We start from the raw sequence: 15,878 nt of genomic DNA, 5'->3' as shown, positions 1-15,878 counted from the left end.
TTTGTACGATTTTTTGACGTTTTTTGATTTTTTAGAATGTCGAAATTTGTCGTTTTGGACGATTTCCGACGTTTTTTGATTTTTTTAAAATTTCGACATTTTTTGAAATTTCTCAAAGGGTTTACCCCTTTGAGAAATTTCAAAAAATTTCGAAATTTGTCGTTTTGGACGATTTCCGACGTTTTTTGATTTTTTAAAATTTCGACATTTTTTGAAATTTCTCAAAGGGGTACCCCTTTGAGAAATTCCAAAAATGTCGAAATTTGTCGTTTTGGACGATTTCCGACGTTTTTTGATTTTTTTAAAATTTCGACATTTGTTGAAATTTCTCAAAGGGTTTACCCCTTTGAGAAATTTCAAAAAAATGTCGAAATTTGTCGTTTTGTACGATTTTTTGACGTTTTTTGATTTTTTAAAATGTCGAAATATGTCGTTTTGTCGATTTCCGACGTTTTTTGATTTTTTTAAAATTTAGGCATTTTTTGAAATTTGTCGTTTTGGACGATTTCCGACGTTTTTTGGTTTTTTTAAAATTTCGACATTTCTTGAAATTTCTCATGGGGTACCCCTTTGACAAATTCCAAAAAATGTCGAAATTTGTCGTTTTGGACGATATCTGACGTTTTTTGATTTTTTTAAAATTTCGACATTTTTTGAAATTTCTCAAAGGGTTTACCCCTTTGAGAAATTTCAAAAAATGTCGAAATTTGTCGTTTAGTACGATTTTTTGACGTTTTTTGATTTTTTAAAATGTCGAAATTTGTCCTTTTGGACGATTTCCGACGTTTTTTGTTTTTTTAAAATTTCGACATTTTTTTAAATTTCTCAAAGGGGTACCCCTTTGAGAAATTTCAAAAAATGTCGAAATTTGTCGTTTTGGACGATTTCCGACGTCTTTTGATTTTTTTAAAATTTCGACATTTCTTGAAATTTCTCATGGGGTACCCCTTTGAGAAATTCCAAAAAATGTCGAAATTTGTCGTTTTGGACGATATCTGACGTTTTTTGATTTTTTTAAAATTTCGACATTTTTTGAAATTTCTCAAAGGGTTTACCCCTTTGAGAAATTTCAAAAAATGTCGAAATTGACGTTTTGTACGATTTTTTGACGTTTTTTGATTTTTTAAAATGTCGAAATTTGTCGTTTTGGACGATTTCCGACGTTTTTTGATTTTTTTAAAATTTCGACATTTTTTGAAATTTCTCAAAGGGTTTACCCCTTTGAGAAATTTCAAAAAATGTCGAAATTTGTCGTTTTCGACGATTTCCGAAGTTTTTTGATTTTTTTAAAATTTCGACATTTTTTGAAATTTCTCAAAGGGTTTACCCCTTTGAGAAATTTCAAAAAATGTCGAAATTTGTCGTTTTGGACGATTTCCGACGTTTTTTGATGTTTTTAAAATTTCGACATTTTTTGAAATTTCTCAAAGGGGTACCCCTTTGAGAAATTCCAAAAAATGTCGAATTTTGTCGTTTTGGACGATTTCCGACGTTCTTTGATTTTTTTTAAAATTTCGACATTTGTTGAAATTTCTCAAAGGGTTACCCCTTTGAGAAATTTCAAAAAATGTTGAAATTTGTCGTTTTGGACGATATCTGACGTTTTTTGATTTTTTTAAAATTTCGACATTTTTTGAAATTTCTCAAAGGGTTTACCCCTTTGAGAAATTTCAAAAAATGTCGAAATTCGTCGTTTTGTACGATTTTTTTTCGTTTTTTGATTTTTTAAAATGTCGAAATTTGTCGTTTTGGACGATTTCCGACGTTTTTTAATTTTTTTAAAATTTCGACATTTTTTGAAATTTATCAAAGGGGTACCCCTTTGAGAAATTTCAAAAAATGTCGAAATTTGTTATTTTTAACGATTTTTTGACGTTTTTTGATTTTTAAAAATGTCGAAATGCGTCGTTTTGGACGATTTCCGACGTTTTTTGATTTTTTTAAAATTTAGACATTTTTTGAAATTTCTCAAAGGGGTACTCCTTTGAGAAATTTCAAAAAATGTTGAAATTTGTCGTTTTGGACGATATCTGACGTTTTTTGATTTTTTTAAAATTTCGACATTTTTTGAAATTTCTCAAAGGGTTTACCCCTTTGAGAAATTTCAAAAAATGTCGAATTTTGTCGTTTTGTACGATTTTTTGACGTTTTTTGATTTTTTAAAATGTCGAAATTTGTCGTTTTGGACGATTTCCGACGTTTTTTGATTTTTTTAAAATTTAGACATTTTTTGAAATTTCTCAAAGGGGTACTCCTTTGAGAAATTTCAAAAAATGTTGAAATTTGTCGTTTTGGACGATATCTGACGTTTTTTGATTTTTTTAAAATTTCGACATTTTTTGAAATTTCTCAAAGGGTTTACCCCTTTGAGAAATTTCAAAAAATGTCGAATTTTGTCGTTTTGTACGATTTTTTGACGTTTTTTGATTTTTTAAAATGTCGAAATTTGTCGTTTTGGACGATTTCCGACGTTTTTTGATTTTTTTAAAATTTCGACATTTTTTTAAATTTCTCAAAGGGGTACCCCTTTGAGAAATTCAAAAAATGTCGAAATTTGTCGTTTTGGACGATTTCCGACGATTTCCGACGTTTTTTGATTTTTTTAAAATTTCGACATTTTTTGAAATTTCTCAAATGGGTAACCCTTTGAGAAATTTCAAAAAATGTCAAAATTTGTCGTTTTGGACGATTTCCGACGTTTTTTGATTTTTTTAAAATTTCGACATATTTTGAAATTTCTCAAAGTGTTTACCCCTTTGAGAAATTTCAAAAAATGTCGAAATTTGTCGTTTTCGACGATTTCCGACGTTTTTTGATTTTTTTAAAATTTCGACATTTTTTGAAATTTCTCAAAGGGGTACCCCTTTGAGAAATTCCAAAAAATGTCGAAATTTGTCGTTTTGGACGATTTCCGACTTTTTTTGATTTTTTTTAAAATTTCGACATTTGTTGAAATTTCTCAAAGGGTTACCCCTTTGAGAAATTTCAAAAAATGTTGAAATTTGTCGTTTTGGACAATATCTGACGTTTTTTGATTTTTTTAAAATTTCGACATTTTTTGAAATTTCTCAAAGGGTTTACCCCTTTGAGAAATTTCAAAAAATGTCGAAATTTGTCGTTTTGTACGATTTTTTGACGTTTTTTGATTTTTTAAAATGTCGAAATTTGTCGTTTTGGACGATTTCCGACGTTTTTTGATTTTTTTAAAATTTCGACATTTTTTAAATTTCTCAAAGGGGTACCCCTTTGAGAAATTCCAAAAATGTCGAAATTTGTCGTTTTGGACGATTTCCGACGATTTCCGACGTTTTTTGATTTTTTTAAAATTTCGACATTTTTTGAAATTTCTCAAAGGGTTTACCCCTTTGAGAAATTTCAAAAAATGTCGAAATTCGTCGTTTTGTACGATTTTTTGACGTTTTTTGATTTTTTAAAATGTCGAAATTTGTCGTTTTGGACGATTTCCGACGTTTTTTGATTTTTTTAAAATTTCGACATTTTTTGAAATTTCTCAAAGGGTTTACCCCTTTGAGAAATTTCAAAAAATGTCGAAATTTGTCGTTTAGTACGATTTTTTGACGTTTTTTGATTTTTTAAAATGTCGAAATTTGTCGTTTTGGACGATTTCCGACGTTTTTTGTTTTTTTAAAATTTCAACATATTTGAAATTTCTCAAAGGGGTACCCCTTTGAGAAATTTCAAAAAATGTCGAAATTTGTCGTTTTGGACGATTTCCGACGTCTTTTGATTTTTTTAAAATTTCGACATTTCTTGAAACTTCTCATGGGGTACCCCTTTGAGAAATTCCAAAAAATGTCGAAATTTGTCGTTTTGGACGATATCTGACGTTTTTTGATTTTTTTAAAATTTCGACATTTTTTGAAATTTCTCAAAGGGTTTACCCCTTTGAGAAATTTCAAAAAATGTCGAAATTTGTCGTTTTGTACGATTTTTTGACGTTTTTTGATTTTTTAAAATGTCGAAATTTGTCGTTTTGGACGATTTCCGACGTTTTTTGATTTTTTTAAAATTTCGACATTTTTTGAAATTTCTCAAAGGGTTTACCCCTTTGAGAAATTTCAAAAAATGTCGAAATTTGTCGTTTTCGACGATTTCCGAAGTTTTTTGATTTTTTTAAAATTTCGACATTTTTTGAAATTTCTCAAAGGGTTTACCCCTTTAAGAAATTTCAAAAAAGGTCGAAATTTGTCGTTTTGGACGATTTCCGACGTTTTTTGATTTTTTTAAAATTTAGACATTTTTTGAAATTTGTCGTTTTGGACGATTTCCGACGTTTTTTGATTTTTTTAAAATTTCGACATTTTTTGAAATTTCTCAAAGGGGTACCCCTTTGAGAAATTCCAAAAAATGTCGAATTTTGTCGTTTTGGACGATTTCCGACGTTTTTTGATTTTTTTTAAAATTTCGACATTTGTTGATATTTCTCAAAGGGTTTACCCCTTTGAGAAATTTCAAAAAATGTCGAAATTCGTCGTTTTGTACGATTTTTTGACGTTTTTTGATTTTTTAAAATGTCGAAATTTGTCGTTTTGGACGATTTCCGACGTTTTTTGATTTTTTTAAAATTTCGACATTTTTTGAAATTTATCAAAGGGGTACCCCTTTGAGAAATTCCAAAAAATGTCGAATTTTGTCGTTTTGGACGATTTCCGACGTTTTTTGATTTTTTTAAAATTTAGACATTTTTTGAAATTTCTCAAAGTGGTACCCCTTTGTGAAATTTCAAAAAATGTTGAAATTTGTCGTTTTGGACGATATCTGACGTTTTTTGATTTTTTTAAAATTTCGACATTTTTTGAAATTTCTCAAAGGGTTTACCCCTTTGAGAAATTTCAAAAAATGTCGAAATTTGTCGTTTTGTACGATTTTTTGACGTTTTTTGATTTTTTAAAATGTCGAAATTTGTCGTTTTGGACGATTTCCGACGTTTTTTGATGTTTTTAAAATTTCGACATTTTTTTAAATTTCTCAAAGGGGTATCCCTTTGAGAAATTCAAAAAATGTCGAAATTTGTCGTTTTGGACGATTTCCGACGATTTCCGACGTTTTTAGATTTTTTTAAAATTTCGACATTTTTGGAAATTTCTCAAATGGGTAACCCTTTGTGAAATTTCAAAAAATGTCGAAATTTGTCGTTTTGGACGATTTTTTGAGGTTTTTTGATTTTTTAAAATGTCGAAATTTGTCGTTTTGGACGATTTCCGACGTTTTTTGATTTTTTTAACATTTCGACATTTTTTGAAATTTCTCAAAGGGGTACCCCTTTGAGAAATTTCAAAAAATGTCGAAATTTGTCGTTTTGGACGATTTCCGACGTCTTTTGATTTTTTTAAAATTTCGACATTTCTTAAAATTTCTCAAAGGGGTACCCCTTTGAGAAATATCAAAAAATGTCGAAATTTGTCGTTTTGTACGATTTTTTGACGTTTTTTGATTTTTTAGAATGTCGAAATTTGTCGTTTTGGACGATTTCCGACGTTTTTTGATTTTTTTAAAATTTCGACGTTTTTTGAAATTTCTCAAAGGGTTTACCCCTTTGAGAAATTTCAAAAAATGTCGAAATTTGTCGTTTTGGACGATTTCCGACGTTTTTTGATTTTTTTAAAATTTCGAACATTTTTTGAAATTTCTCAAAGGGGTACCCCTTTGAGAAATTCCAAAAAATGTCGAAATTTGTCGTTTTGGACGATTTCCGACGTTTTTTGATTTTTTTTAAAATTTCGACATTTGTTGAAATTTCTCAAAGGGTTACCCCTTTGAGAAATTTCAAAAAATGTTGAAATTTGTCGTTTTGGACGATATCTGACGTTTTTTGATTTTTTTAAAATTTCGACATTTTTTGAAATTTCTCAAAGGGTTTACCCCTTTGAGAAATTTCAAAAAATGTCGAAATTTGTCGTTTTGTACGATTTTTTGACGTTTTTTGATTTTTTAAAATGTCGAAATTTGTCGTTTTGGACGATTTTTGACGTTTTTTGATTTTTTTAAAATTTCGACATTTCTTGAAATTTCTCATGGGGTACCCCTTTGAGAAATTCCAAAAAATGTCGTAATTTGTCGTTTTGTACTATATCCAACGTTTTTTGATTTTTTAAAATTTCGACATTTTTTGAAATTTCTCAAAGGGTTTACCCCTTTGATAAATTTCAAAAAATGTCGAAATTTGTCGTTTAGTACGATTTTTTGACGTTTTTTGATTTTTTAAAATGTCGAAATTTGTCGTTTTGGACGATTTCCGACGTTTTTTGTTTTTTTAAAATTTCGACATTTTTTGAAATTTCTCAAAGGGGTACCCCTTTGAGAAATATCAAAAAATGTCGAAATTTGTCGTTTTGGACGATTTCCGACGTTTTTTGATTTTTTTAAAATTTCGACATTTCTTGAAATTTCTCATGGGGTACCCCTTTGAGAAATACCAAAAAATGTCGAAATTTGTCGTTTTGGACGATTTCCGACGTCTTTTGATTTTTTAAAATTTTGACATTTTTTGAAATTTCTCAAAGGGGTACCCCTTTGAGAAATTTCAAAAAATGTCGAAATTTGTCGTTTTGGACGATTTTTTGACGTTTATTAATTTTTTTAAAATGTCGAAATTTGTCGTTTTGGACGACTTCCGACGTTTTTTGATTTTTTTAAAATTTCGACATTTTTTGAAATTTCTCAAAGGGTTTACCCCTTTGAGAAATTTCAAAAAATGTCGATATTTGTCGTTTTGGACGACTTTTTGACGTTTTTTGATTTTTTAAAATGTCGAAATTTGTCGTTTTGCACGATTTCCGACGTTTTTTGATTTTTTTAAAATTTCGACATTTTTTGAAATTTGTCGTTTTGGACGATTTCCGACGTTTTTTGATTCTTTTATAATTTCGACATTTTTTGAAATTTCTCAAAGGGGTATCCCTTTGAGAAATTTCAAAAAATATCGAAATTTGTCATTTGAACGATTTTTTGACGTTATTTGATTTTTTAAAATGTCGAAATTTGTCTTTTTGGACGATATCCGACGTTTTTTAATTTTTTTTAAATTTCGACATTTTTTGAAATTTCTCGAAGGGGTACCCCTTTGAGAAATTTCAAAAAATATCGAAATTTGTCGTTTTGGACGATTTCCGACGTTTTTTGATTTTTTTAAAATTTCGACATTTTTTGAAATTTCTCAAAGGGGTACCACTTTGAGAAATTTCAAAAAATGTCAAAATTTGTCGTTTTGAACGATTTTTTGACGTTTTTTGATTTTTTTAAATGTCGAAATTTGTCTTTTTGGACGATTTCCGACGTTTTTTGATTTTTTTAAAATTTCGACATTTTTTGAAATTTCTCAAAGGGTTTACCCCTTTGAGAAATTTCAAAAAATGTCGAAATTTGTCGTTTTGGACGATTTTTTGACGTTTTTTTATTTTTTAGAATGTCGAAATTTGTCGTTTTGGACGATTTCCGACGTCTTTTGATTTTTTAAAAACCCTTTGAGAAATATCAAAAAATGTCGAAATTTTAAAAAAATCAAAAACGTCGGAAATCGTCCAAAACGACAAATTTCGACATTTTAAAAAATCAAAAAACGTCGGAAATCGTCCAAAACCACAAATTTCGACATTTATTGATATTTCTCAAAGGGGTACCCCTTTGAGAAATTTCAAAAAATGTCGAAATTTTAAAAAAATCAAAAAACGTCGGAAATCGTCCAAAACGACTAATTTCGACATTTTAAAAAATCAAAAAACGTCAAAAAATCGTTCAAAACCACAAATTTCTACATTTTTTGATATTTATCAAAGGGGTACCCCTTTGAGAAATTTCAAAAAATGTCGAAATTTTAAAAAAATCAAAAAACGTCAGAAATCGTCCAAAACGACAAATTTCAACATTTTTTGAAATTTTTCAAAGGGGTACCCCATGAGAAATTTCAAGAAATGTCGAAATTTTAAAAAAAATCATAAAACGTCGGAAAACGTCCAAAAAAAAAAATTTCGACATTTTCTGAATTTTCTCGAAGGGGTAAACCCTTTGAGAAATTTCAAAAAATGTGAAATTTGTCGTTTTGGACGATTTCCGACGTTTTTTGATTTTTTTAAAATTTCAACATTTTTAAAATTTCTCAAAGGGGTAAACCCTTTGAGAAATATCAAAAAATGTCGAAATTTGTGGTTTTGAACGATTTTTTGACGTTTTTTGATTTTTTAAAATGTCGAAATTTGTCGTTTTGGACGATTTCCGACGTTTTTTGATTTTTTTAAAATTTCGACATTTTTTGAAATTTCTCAAAGGGGTAAACCCTTTGAGAAATTTCAAAAAATGTCGAAATTTTAATAAATCAAAAAACGTCGGATATCGTCCAAAACGACAAATTTCGACATTTTTTGGAATTTCCCTTTCAGAAATTTCAAAAAATGTCGAAATTTTAAAAAAATCAAAAAATGTCGGAAATCGTCCAAAACGACAAATTTCGACATTTTAAAAAATCAAAAAATTCAAAAAATCGTCCAAAACGACAAATTTCGACATTTTTTGAAATTTCTCAAAGGGGTACCCCTTTGAGAAAATTCAAAAAATGTCGAAATTTGTCGTTTTGGACGATTTCCGACGTCTTTTGATTTTTTTAAAATTTCGACATTTTTTGAAATTTCTCAAAGGGGTACCCCTTTGAGAAATTTCAAAAAATGTCGAAATTTGTCGTTTTGGACGATTTTTTGACGTTTTTTGATTTTTTAAAATGTCGAAATTTGTCGTTTTGGACGATTTCCGACGTTTTTTGATTTTTTTAAAATTTCGACATTTTTTGAAATTTCTGAAAGGGAAATTCCAAAAAATGTCGAAATTTGTCGTTTTGGACGATATCCGACGTTTTTTGATTTATTAAAATTTCGACATTTTTTGAAATTTCTCAAAGGGGTAAACCCTTTGAGAAATTTCAAAAAATGTCGAAATTTTAAAAAAATCAAAAAACGTCGGAAATCGTCCAAAACGACAAATTTCGACATTTTAAAAAATCAAAAAACGTCAAAAAATCGTTCAAAACCACAAATTTCGACATTTTTTGATATTTCTCAAAGGGGTACCCCTTTGAGAAATTTCAAAAAATGTCGAAATTTTAAAAAAATCAAAAAACGTCAGAAATCGTCCAAAACGACAAATTTCAACATTTTTTTAAATTTCTCAAAGTGGTACCCCATGAGAAATTTCAAGAAATGTCGAAATTTTAAAAAAAATCATAAAACGTCGGAAATCGTCCAAAACCACAAATTTCGACATTTTTTGATATTTCTCAAAGGGGTACCCCTTTGAGAAATTTCAAAAAATGTCGAAATTTTAAAAAAATCAAAAAACGTCGGAAATCGTCCAAAACGACAAATTTCGACATTTTAAAAAATCAAAAACGTCAAAAAATCGTTCAAAACGACAAATTTCGACATTTTTTGAAATTTCTCATAGGGGTATTCCTTTGAGAAATTTCAAAAAAATGTCGAAATTTTAAAAAAATCAAAAAACTTCGGAAATCGTCCAAAACGACAAATTTCGACATTTTAAAAAATCAAAAAACGTCAAAGAACCGTCCAAAACGACAAATTTCGACATTTTTTGAAATATCTCAAATCGGTACACCTTTGAGAAATTTCAAATATGTCTAAATTTTAAAAAAATCAAAAAACGTCGGAAATCGTCCAAAACGACAAATTTCGACATTTTTAAAAATCAAAAAACGTCAAAAAATCGTTCAAAATGACAAATTTCGACATTTTTTGAAATTTCTCAAAGGGGTACCCCTTTGAGAAATTTCAAAAAATGTCGAAATTTTAAAAAATCAAAAAACGTCGGAAATCGTCCAAAACGACAAATTTCGACATTTTTTGGAATTTCTCAAAGGGGTACCCCTTGCGAAATTTCAAGAAATGTCGAAATTTTAAAAAAATCAAAAAACGTCGGAAATCGTCCAAAACCACAAATTTCGACATTTCAAAAAATCAAAAAACGTCAAAAAATCGTTCAAATCGACAAATTTTGACATTTTTTGAAATTTCTCAAAGGGGTACCCCTTTGAGAAATTTCAAAAAATGTGGAAATTTTAAAAAAATCAAAAAACGTCGGAAATCGTCCAAAACGACAAATTTCAACATTTTTTGAAATTTCTCAAAGGGGTAACCCTTTGAGAAAATTCAAAAAATGTCGAAATTTTAAAAAAATCAAAAAACGTCGGAAATCGTCCAAAACGACAAATTTCGACATTTTAAAAAATCAAAAAACGTCAAAAAATCGTCCAAAACGACAAATTTCGACATTTTTTGAAATTTCAAAAAATGTCTAAATTTTAAAAAATCAAAAAACGTCGGAAATCGTCCAAAACGAAAAATTTCGACATTTTTTGAAATTTCTCAAAGGGGTACCCCTTTGAGAAATTTCAAAAAATGTCTTAATTTTAAAAAAATCAAAAATCGTCGGAAATCGTCCAAAACGACAAATTTCGACATTTTAAAAAATCAAAAAACGTCAAAAAATCGTCCAAAACGACAAGTTTCGACATTTTCTGAATTTTCTCGAAGGGGTAAACCCTTTGAGAAATTTCAAAAAATGTCGAAATATTAAAAAAATCAAAAAACGTCGGAAATCGTCCAAAACGACAAATTTCGGATTTTTTGAAATTTCTCAAAGGGTTACCCCTTTGAGAAATTTCAAAAAATGTCGAAATTTGTCGTTTTTGACGATTTTTTGACTTTTTTTGATTTTTTTAAAATGTCGAAATTTGTCGTTTTGAACGATTTCCGACGTTTTTTGATTTTTTTAAATGTCGACATTTTTTGAAATTTCTCAAAGGGGTACCCCTTTGAGAAAATTCAAAAAATGTCGAAATTTGTCGTTTTGGACGATTTCGGACGTCTTTTGATTTTTTAAAATTTCGACATTTTTTTAAATTTCTCAAAGGGGTACCCCTTTGAAAAATTTCAAAAAATGTGAAATTTGTCGTTTTGGACGATTTCCGACGTTTTTTGATTTTTTTAAAATTTCAACATTTTTAAAATTTCTCAAAGGGGTACCCCTTTGAGAAAATTCAAAAAATGTCGAAATTTGTCGTTTTGGACGATTTCCGACGTATTTTGATTTTTTTAAAATTTCGACATTTTTTGAAATTTCTCAAAGGGGTACCCCTTTGAGAAATTTCAAAAAATGTCGAAATTTGTCGTTTTGGACGATTTTTTGACGTTTTTTGATTTTTTAAAATGTCGAAATTTGTCGTTTTGGACGATTTCCGACATTTTTTGATTTTTTTAAAATTTCGACATTTTTTGAAATTTCTGAAAGGGAAATTCCAAAAAATGTCGAAATTTGTCGTTTTGGACGATATCCGACGTTTTTTGATTTATTAAAATTTCGACATTTTTTGAAATTTCTCAAAGGGTTTACCCCTTTGAGAAATTTCAAAAAATGTCGAAATTTGTCGTTTTGGACAATTTTTTGACGTTTTTTGATTTTTAAAATGTCGAAATTTGTCGTTTTGGACGATTTCCGACGTCTTTTGATTTTTTTAAAATTTCGAAATTTTTGAAATTTCTCAAAGCGGTACCCCTTTGAGGAATTTCAAAATATGTCGAAATTTGTCGTTTTGGACGATTGTTTGACGTTTTTTGATTTTTAAAATGTCGAAATTTGTCTTTTTGAACGATTTCCGACGTTTTTTGATTTTTTTAAAATTTCGACATTTTTTGAAATTTGTCGTTTTGGACGATTTCCGACGTTTTTTGATTTTTTTAAAATTTCGACATTTTTTGAAATTTCTCAAAGGTTTACCCCTTTGAGAAATTTAAAAAAATGTTGTAATTTGTCGTTTTGGAAGATTTCCGACGTTTTTTGATTTTTTTTAAAATTTCGACATTTTTTGAAATTTCTCAAAGGTGTACCCCTATTAGAAATTCCAGAAAATGTCGAAATTTGTCGTTTTGTTCTATATCCAACGTTTTTTGATTTTTTTAAAATTTCGACATTTTTTGAAATTTCTCAAAGGGTTTACCCCTTTGAGAAATTTCAAAAAATGTCGAAATATGTCGTTTTGGACGGTTTTTTGACGATTTTTGATTTTTTAGTATGTCGAAATTTGTCGTTTTGGACGATTTCCGACGTTTTTTGATGCTTATTTTAAGATTCTGAAACATTATCTCTACAAGACAGTCTCTCCACATGAGGTGCAGATGTACAGGGAAGGAAATTTGGTTTCAAAATTATATATTTCGTTTGCTACATGGAGTCTTTATACATCGATTTATTTTTATTTCGGTGATATATTTCTGTACAGTAATTTTCTTCAATTTAGAAATTCTTTATCTTTCAATGTATAAGAATAATGGGCCAACCCGGCTTTGGGCATCAGACCAATCGATCAGGCTACAACCTTCATTTGAATCTATAAAATCTTCTCGGGCAATCAGCCGCGTTAGCTGTTTACCGTAGTAAACCGACGTTTCAGGAACAAACTCTGTCCAGATCTTCAGGGTTCTGATGTGACTAGGAAGTTTCAGGCGACTTCCGAGGATCCAGTCACATCAGAACCCTGAAGATCTGGACAGAGTTTGTTTACTACGGTAACCAGCTTACGCGGCTGATTGCCCGAGAAGATTTTATTGATTGTACTTGCCGCGAAAGTCTCAAATCCTATTTCATTTGAATCTGTTGGGTGTAAGTGATGCAATCCGTGATATTAAACATCTTCCTAAATCATGTAATGCGAGATTTCTAAAACTAAACTAAAAATAATATATTCGTTATTCCTTTTATCAGAAATCGATGGCAAAGTGAGGAAACCTTTTTTTTTGAGATTCATGGGTGCCATGAGGTTTTTAATCGAGTTTGACTTTTATAATATGCTAAGTTGAATCGATTTTAAACCCAATATGCAGCCATTAGATAAACCTACTGTATGGATGTTCTCTCTGTTTAAACTATTTATAATTACACATGATTTATTTTTAGAGGAAAAGAACTTCTGCTATCCTTGTTACTTCTACAGATTCAGCCTAAATATGAGTTCATATATTTCGATGTGAGAAATGCGCTTACCTCTCACCAGTCAACACAAAAGGGTTGCGTCCAAATAATGGGTCCACTTCAGGGTCCGATTCAATATCGTTGTCATGGAAACTGTTGAATTCCTTGACGAGTATCGTCTTGATGAGTTCCGGGTCTCGGACCAGCAGCGACGGCTGTCTGAACTTAAACACACCTCCATATCTGTAGCCATCCAGCTTCCTTGGAAAGAAATGCAACACTGTAATTCAGAGTTTCTGAATTTCGGCGATCCGACAATAACCTGCACTGTTTAACATTTATCAGCAGCCGTTGGTATCCCTACTCACATAGCAATATGCCAGAGCCTTGTTGGGTTGAAGAATAAGGGAATCAAATTCTTACTGAAATTAAATCATAGAAGTAGCATTGGGAATCATAGGCATCTAACCTAGACGTGCAACGATACGTTTATAGAAGATGACTGTCTTCTGGGTTGTTGCGCCGTGTAGTCTGAGTGTAGTGTGAGCATGTGGGTCCAGTTTATCTCGTTCAAGTCAGCTCAGGCGAGCTTTTGTGGGCATGGTTGTAAAATTTCGGTATCCGAAAATGTCCGAGAACTTGTTGACTAGGTGAACGACTAGCAGCTTCTAAAGCAAGATTGTTGAATAGAGTTCTGTAGTTAAGGGTAGCATCCATTCGCAAGCTTTTGTGAATACGTGTATTCATTTATGTATTGCACAGAAAGAATAATATCTTCATTTGAAACACCACCCAGAAGAATTCATTTATGTAACATATGCCTGTTTCTCAACGTCACTGACGTCTTCCGATTTCCAGTGGTCACTCATCTCTTTTCGCTTGTACCATCTGTTTTTTGCCTCTCTGACCGTATCCGTACCAATCAGTTATTTTTTGTTTCCTGTCATCCAGAACAAAATTTTTAAACCATTTTGTCTTAGTTATGCCTACTAATTGGTCGTATGAAAAATATTGATAATAAAGTGCTTGTTCCCGATGGTTGTATCAATACCATTATACCTACTCTTCTAATTCTGAAGTACAGTTTTTAAATACGTATATTTTAAATTGTATAGATTATATGTTTTTCATTACCAAAAATCATTCAACATTCTCTATTTAACTTTCTGAAGTGAAATTTTCATATTAGTTCTGTGTTGCTGTAATGTTACTTCGGATGTGGCTTTTCTCTTTAGAGACTCCCATAGGTTGTTACTAGGTACGCTAATTTTATCATGCCTTTGGAAATCGTATTCCTCTTCCGATCGAAAAACTATGGCGACCGGGTGATTACTAGGATTATACATTCACATCAGTTTGCTATTGTCTTTTATCATTATGCAACTTGTGAGGATTTTAAGCATAGAAAGTCGAAAATAAACTAGCTTCTAGGACAAAGAAGGCTGTATTGACGACGTGATGTCTCGAAGCAAATTCACATTCTTACAGACAAACACTGTTACCAGTAAAGGTCCTGGTAGACTTCGCCGAGATTCTTCTGGCCCAGCATTGCATCTTTGAGGTTCCCAAACAGAAGTAGAGGTTTCACGTAAGGAACACCTCTTTTCCGCCAGTAGTTGTGTGTGCGCTTCAAATACACATACAGCACACCGCCCAGCAGAAGTGCGGCAGTGGCCCACCAGCAACCCAGGAAGGGGACGTCCATCTCGTTAGTTGACCTATAAGGAATAGAAGTTAACGTAGCTCATCTTAAGAGCCTTTCTTCTTTGGAAGTGTTTGTTCTGTATTCTGTCACACAACTTACTGAAAGGGCATAGTCAAAACAATGTTAGAAATTTAAAATTGTATTTTTAACAAATTCTGAAATTATGACTGTCATAAAATTTAAATGACTAAATACTCACGAAATCGTTTCTGACAATTAATATTTACGCCAATCACTTTTTAAAAATATTGCCGTTTCTGTAAAATCTAACTATAAATAGGCATATTTCTGTAAAATGTTAATTAGCAGAAATAGACAGGTTATTTTATTAACACTTGGGGGGAAGAAAGCTGTCCAAATGATCAGGACGAAGGGGCTGAATTCCGATGTTGATTGTTGGTTAAGGTAGATGACTTTGACTAACAAAATTAACACATTGTAATTACTGATACGCTCTTATTATAAACAGCATGTTTGTTGCAGATAGTATTTTATCCAGTGCGTACTGCATGTCTCGCCTAACTCATTCCCCTTGATGTTGTTACATCAATAACGTTTGGTGAAGATCACAAAGTCATGAAACTCGTCATAATGTAATTTTCTCCATCTTCCTATTAAGTCCTCTTTTACTCCCGACTTTGTTCGTAGACGCCATTGATCTGCGCATACATGAAAAACGCATATAATTTCACTGTTGTTGCAAATTGTAACCTCTGGCGTTTTTAGATAGGCAGTGGAAGCTTTTGAGCTACAAATGCTATCATGCAGTCCCCGATTTTAATATCTTCTTAATTGTCTCGTGAATGTAAGTATGTTTTGTCACTGTCTTTCCAAAATCTTTTGACACATTTTCTATTCATTTATTACCTACTCCCCTTCATATTATTTCTCTGTTCTGCTTTATAACAAGACGCTATCATGCCTATTTTGTAATAACAATAATAATTAAGTAATTCAATTCTTTGCGTGTTAACTCACTAGCCCAATTTGCTTACTGCGTTGCAGGGAACTTGAGATTCCTCTCTCTCGTTGACTGACCACGCGATTTCTTATTATGTTGTATAGGCGTTCGGCCTGCTGACACTGCCCTGTTCTTCCAACTACAGTGCTTGGCAATCGACCGAGATGGCTTCACTCTATGCATGTCGGCCATAGGATAATCATTCTAACCCCTACTCCCTGA

At 30.8% G+C, this 15,878-nt stretch overlaps 1 protein-coding gene across 2 annotated transcripts; it reads right to left on the bottom strand.

Moving 5' to 3' along the window:
* Positions 1–13,042: 13,042 nt before the first annotated feature.
* LOC147873912 (cytochrome P450 6j1-like) lies at positions 13,043–15,878 on the bottom strand. Of its 2 annotated transcripts, none has more exons than XM_087348760.1 (3): positions 15,691–15,878; positions 14,493–14,708; positions 13,043–13,251 (listed from the first exon to the last, which is right to left on the bottom strand). In XM_087348760.1, the coding sequence occupies exons 1-3, from the start codon at positions 15,846–15,848 to the stop codon at positions 13,059–13,061; spliced, it is 567 nt and encodes a 188-aa protein (XP_087204886.1). In that variant the 5' UTR covers positions 15,849–15,878; the 3' UTR covers positions 13,043–13,058. The 2 variants fall into 2 exon arrangements, with proteins under 2 accessions (XP_087204886.1, XP_087204887.1); XM_087348761.1 differs by lacking the exon at positions 15,691–15,878 and adding an exon at positions 15,202–15,221.

This window comes from Zootermopsis nevadensis, unplaced genomic scaffold, assembly GCF_977971745.1.
Source record: "Zootermopsis nevadensis isolate Lab colony 2312 unplaced genomic scaffold, Znev_1.0 Znev_ptg000013l, whole genome shotgun sequence".
In the NCBI taxonomy this organism is placed as follows: Eukaryota; Metazoa; Arthropoda; class Insecta; order Blattodea; family Termopsidae; genus Zootermopsis; species Zootermopsis nevadensis.
The sequence above is the reverse complement of the archived record's forward strand: the minus strand, read 5'-3'. Positions and strand labels throughout refer to the sequence as shown.

Coding starts and splice junctions, on each gene's coding strand:
- LOC147873912 (XM_087348760.1), bottom strand. CDS start 15,848: ATGGCCGACATGCATAGAGTGAAGCCATCTCGGTCGATTGCCAAGCAC. Junction 14,709..15,690: donor CTCAAGTTCCCTGCAACGCA/GTAAGCAAATTG, acceptor TATTCCTTATAG/GTCAACTAACGAGATGGACG. Junction 13,252..14,492: donor GTCTACCAGGACCTTTACTG/GTAACAGTGTTT, acceptor TTTCTTTCCAAG/GAAGCTGGATGGCTACAGAT.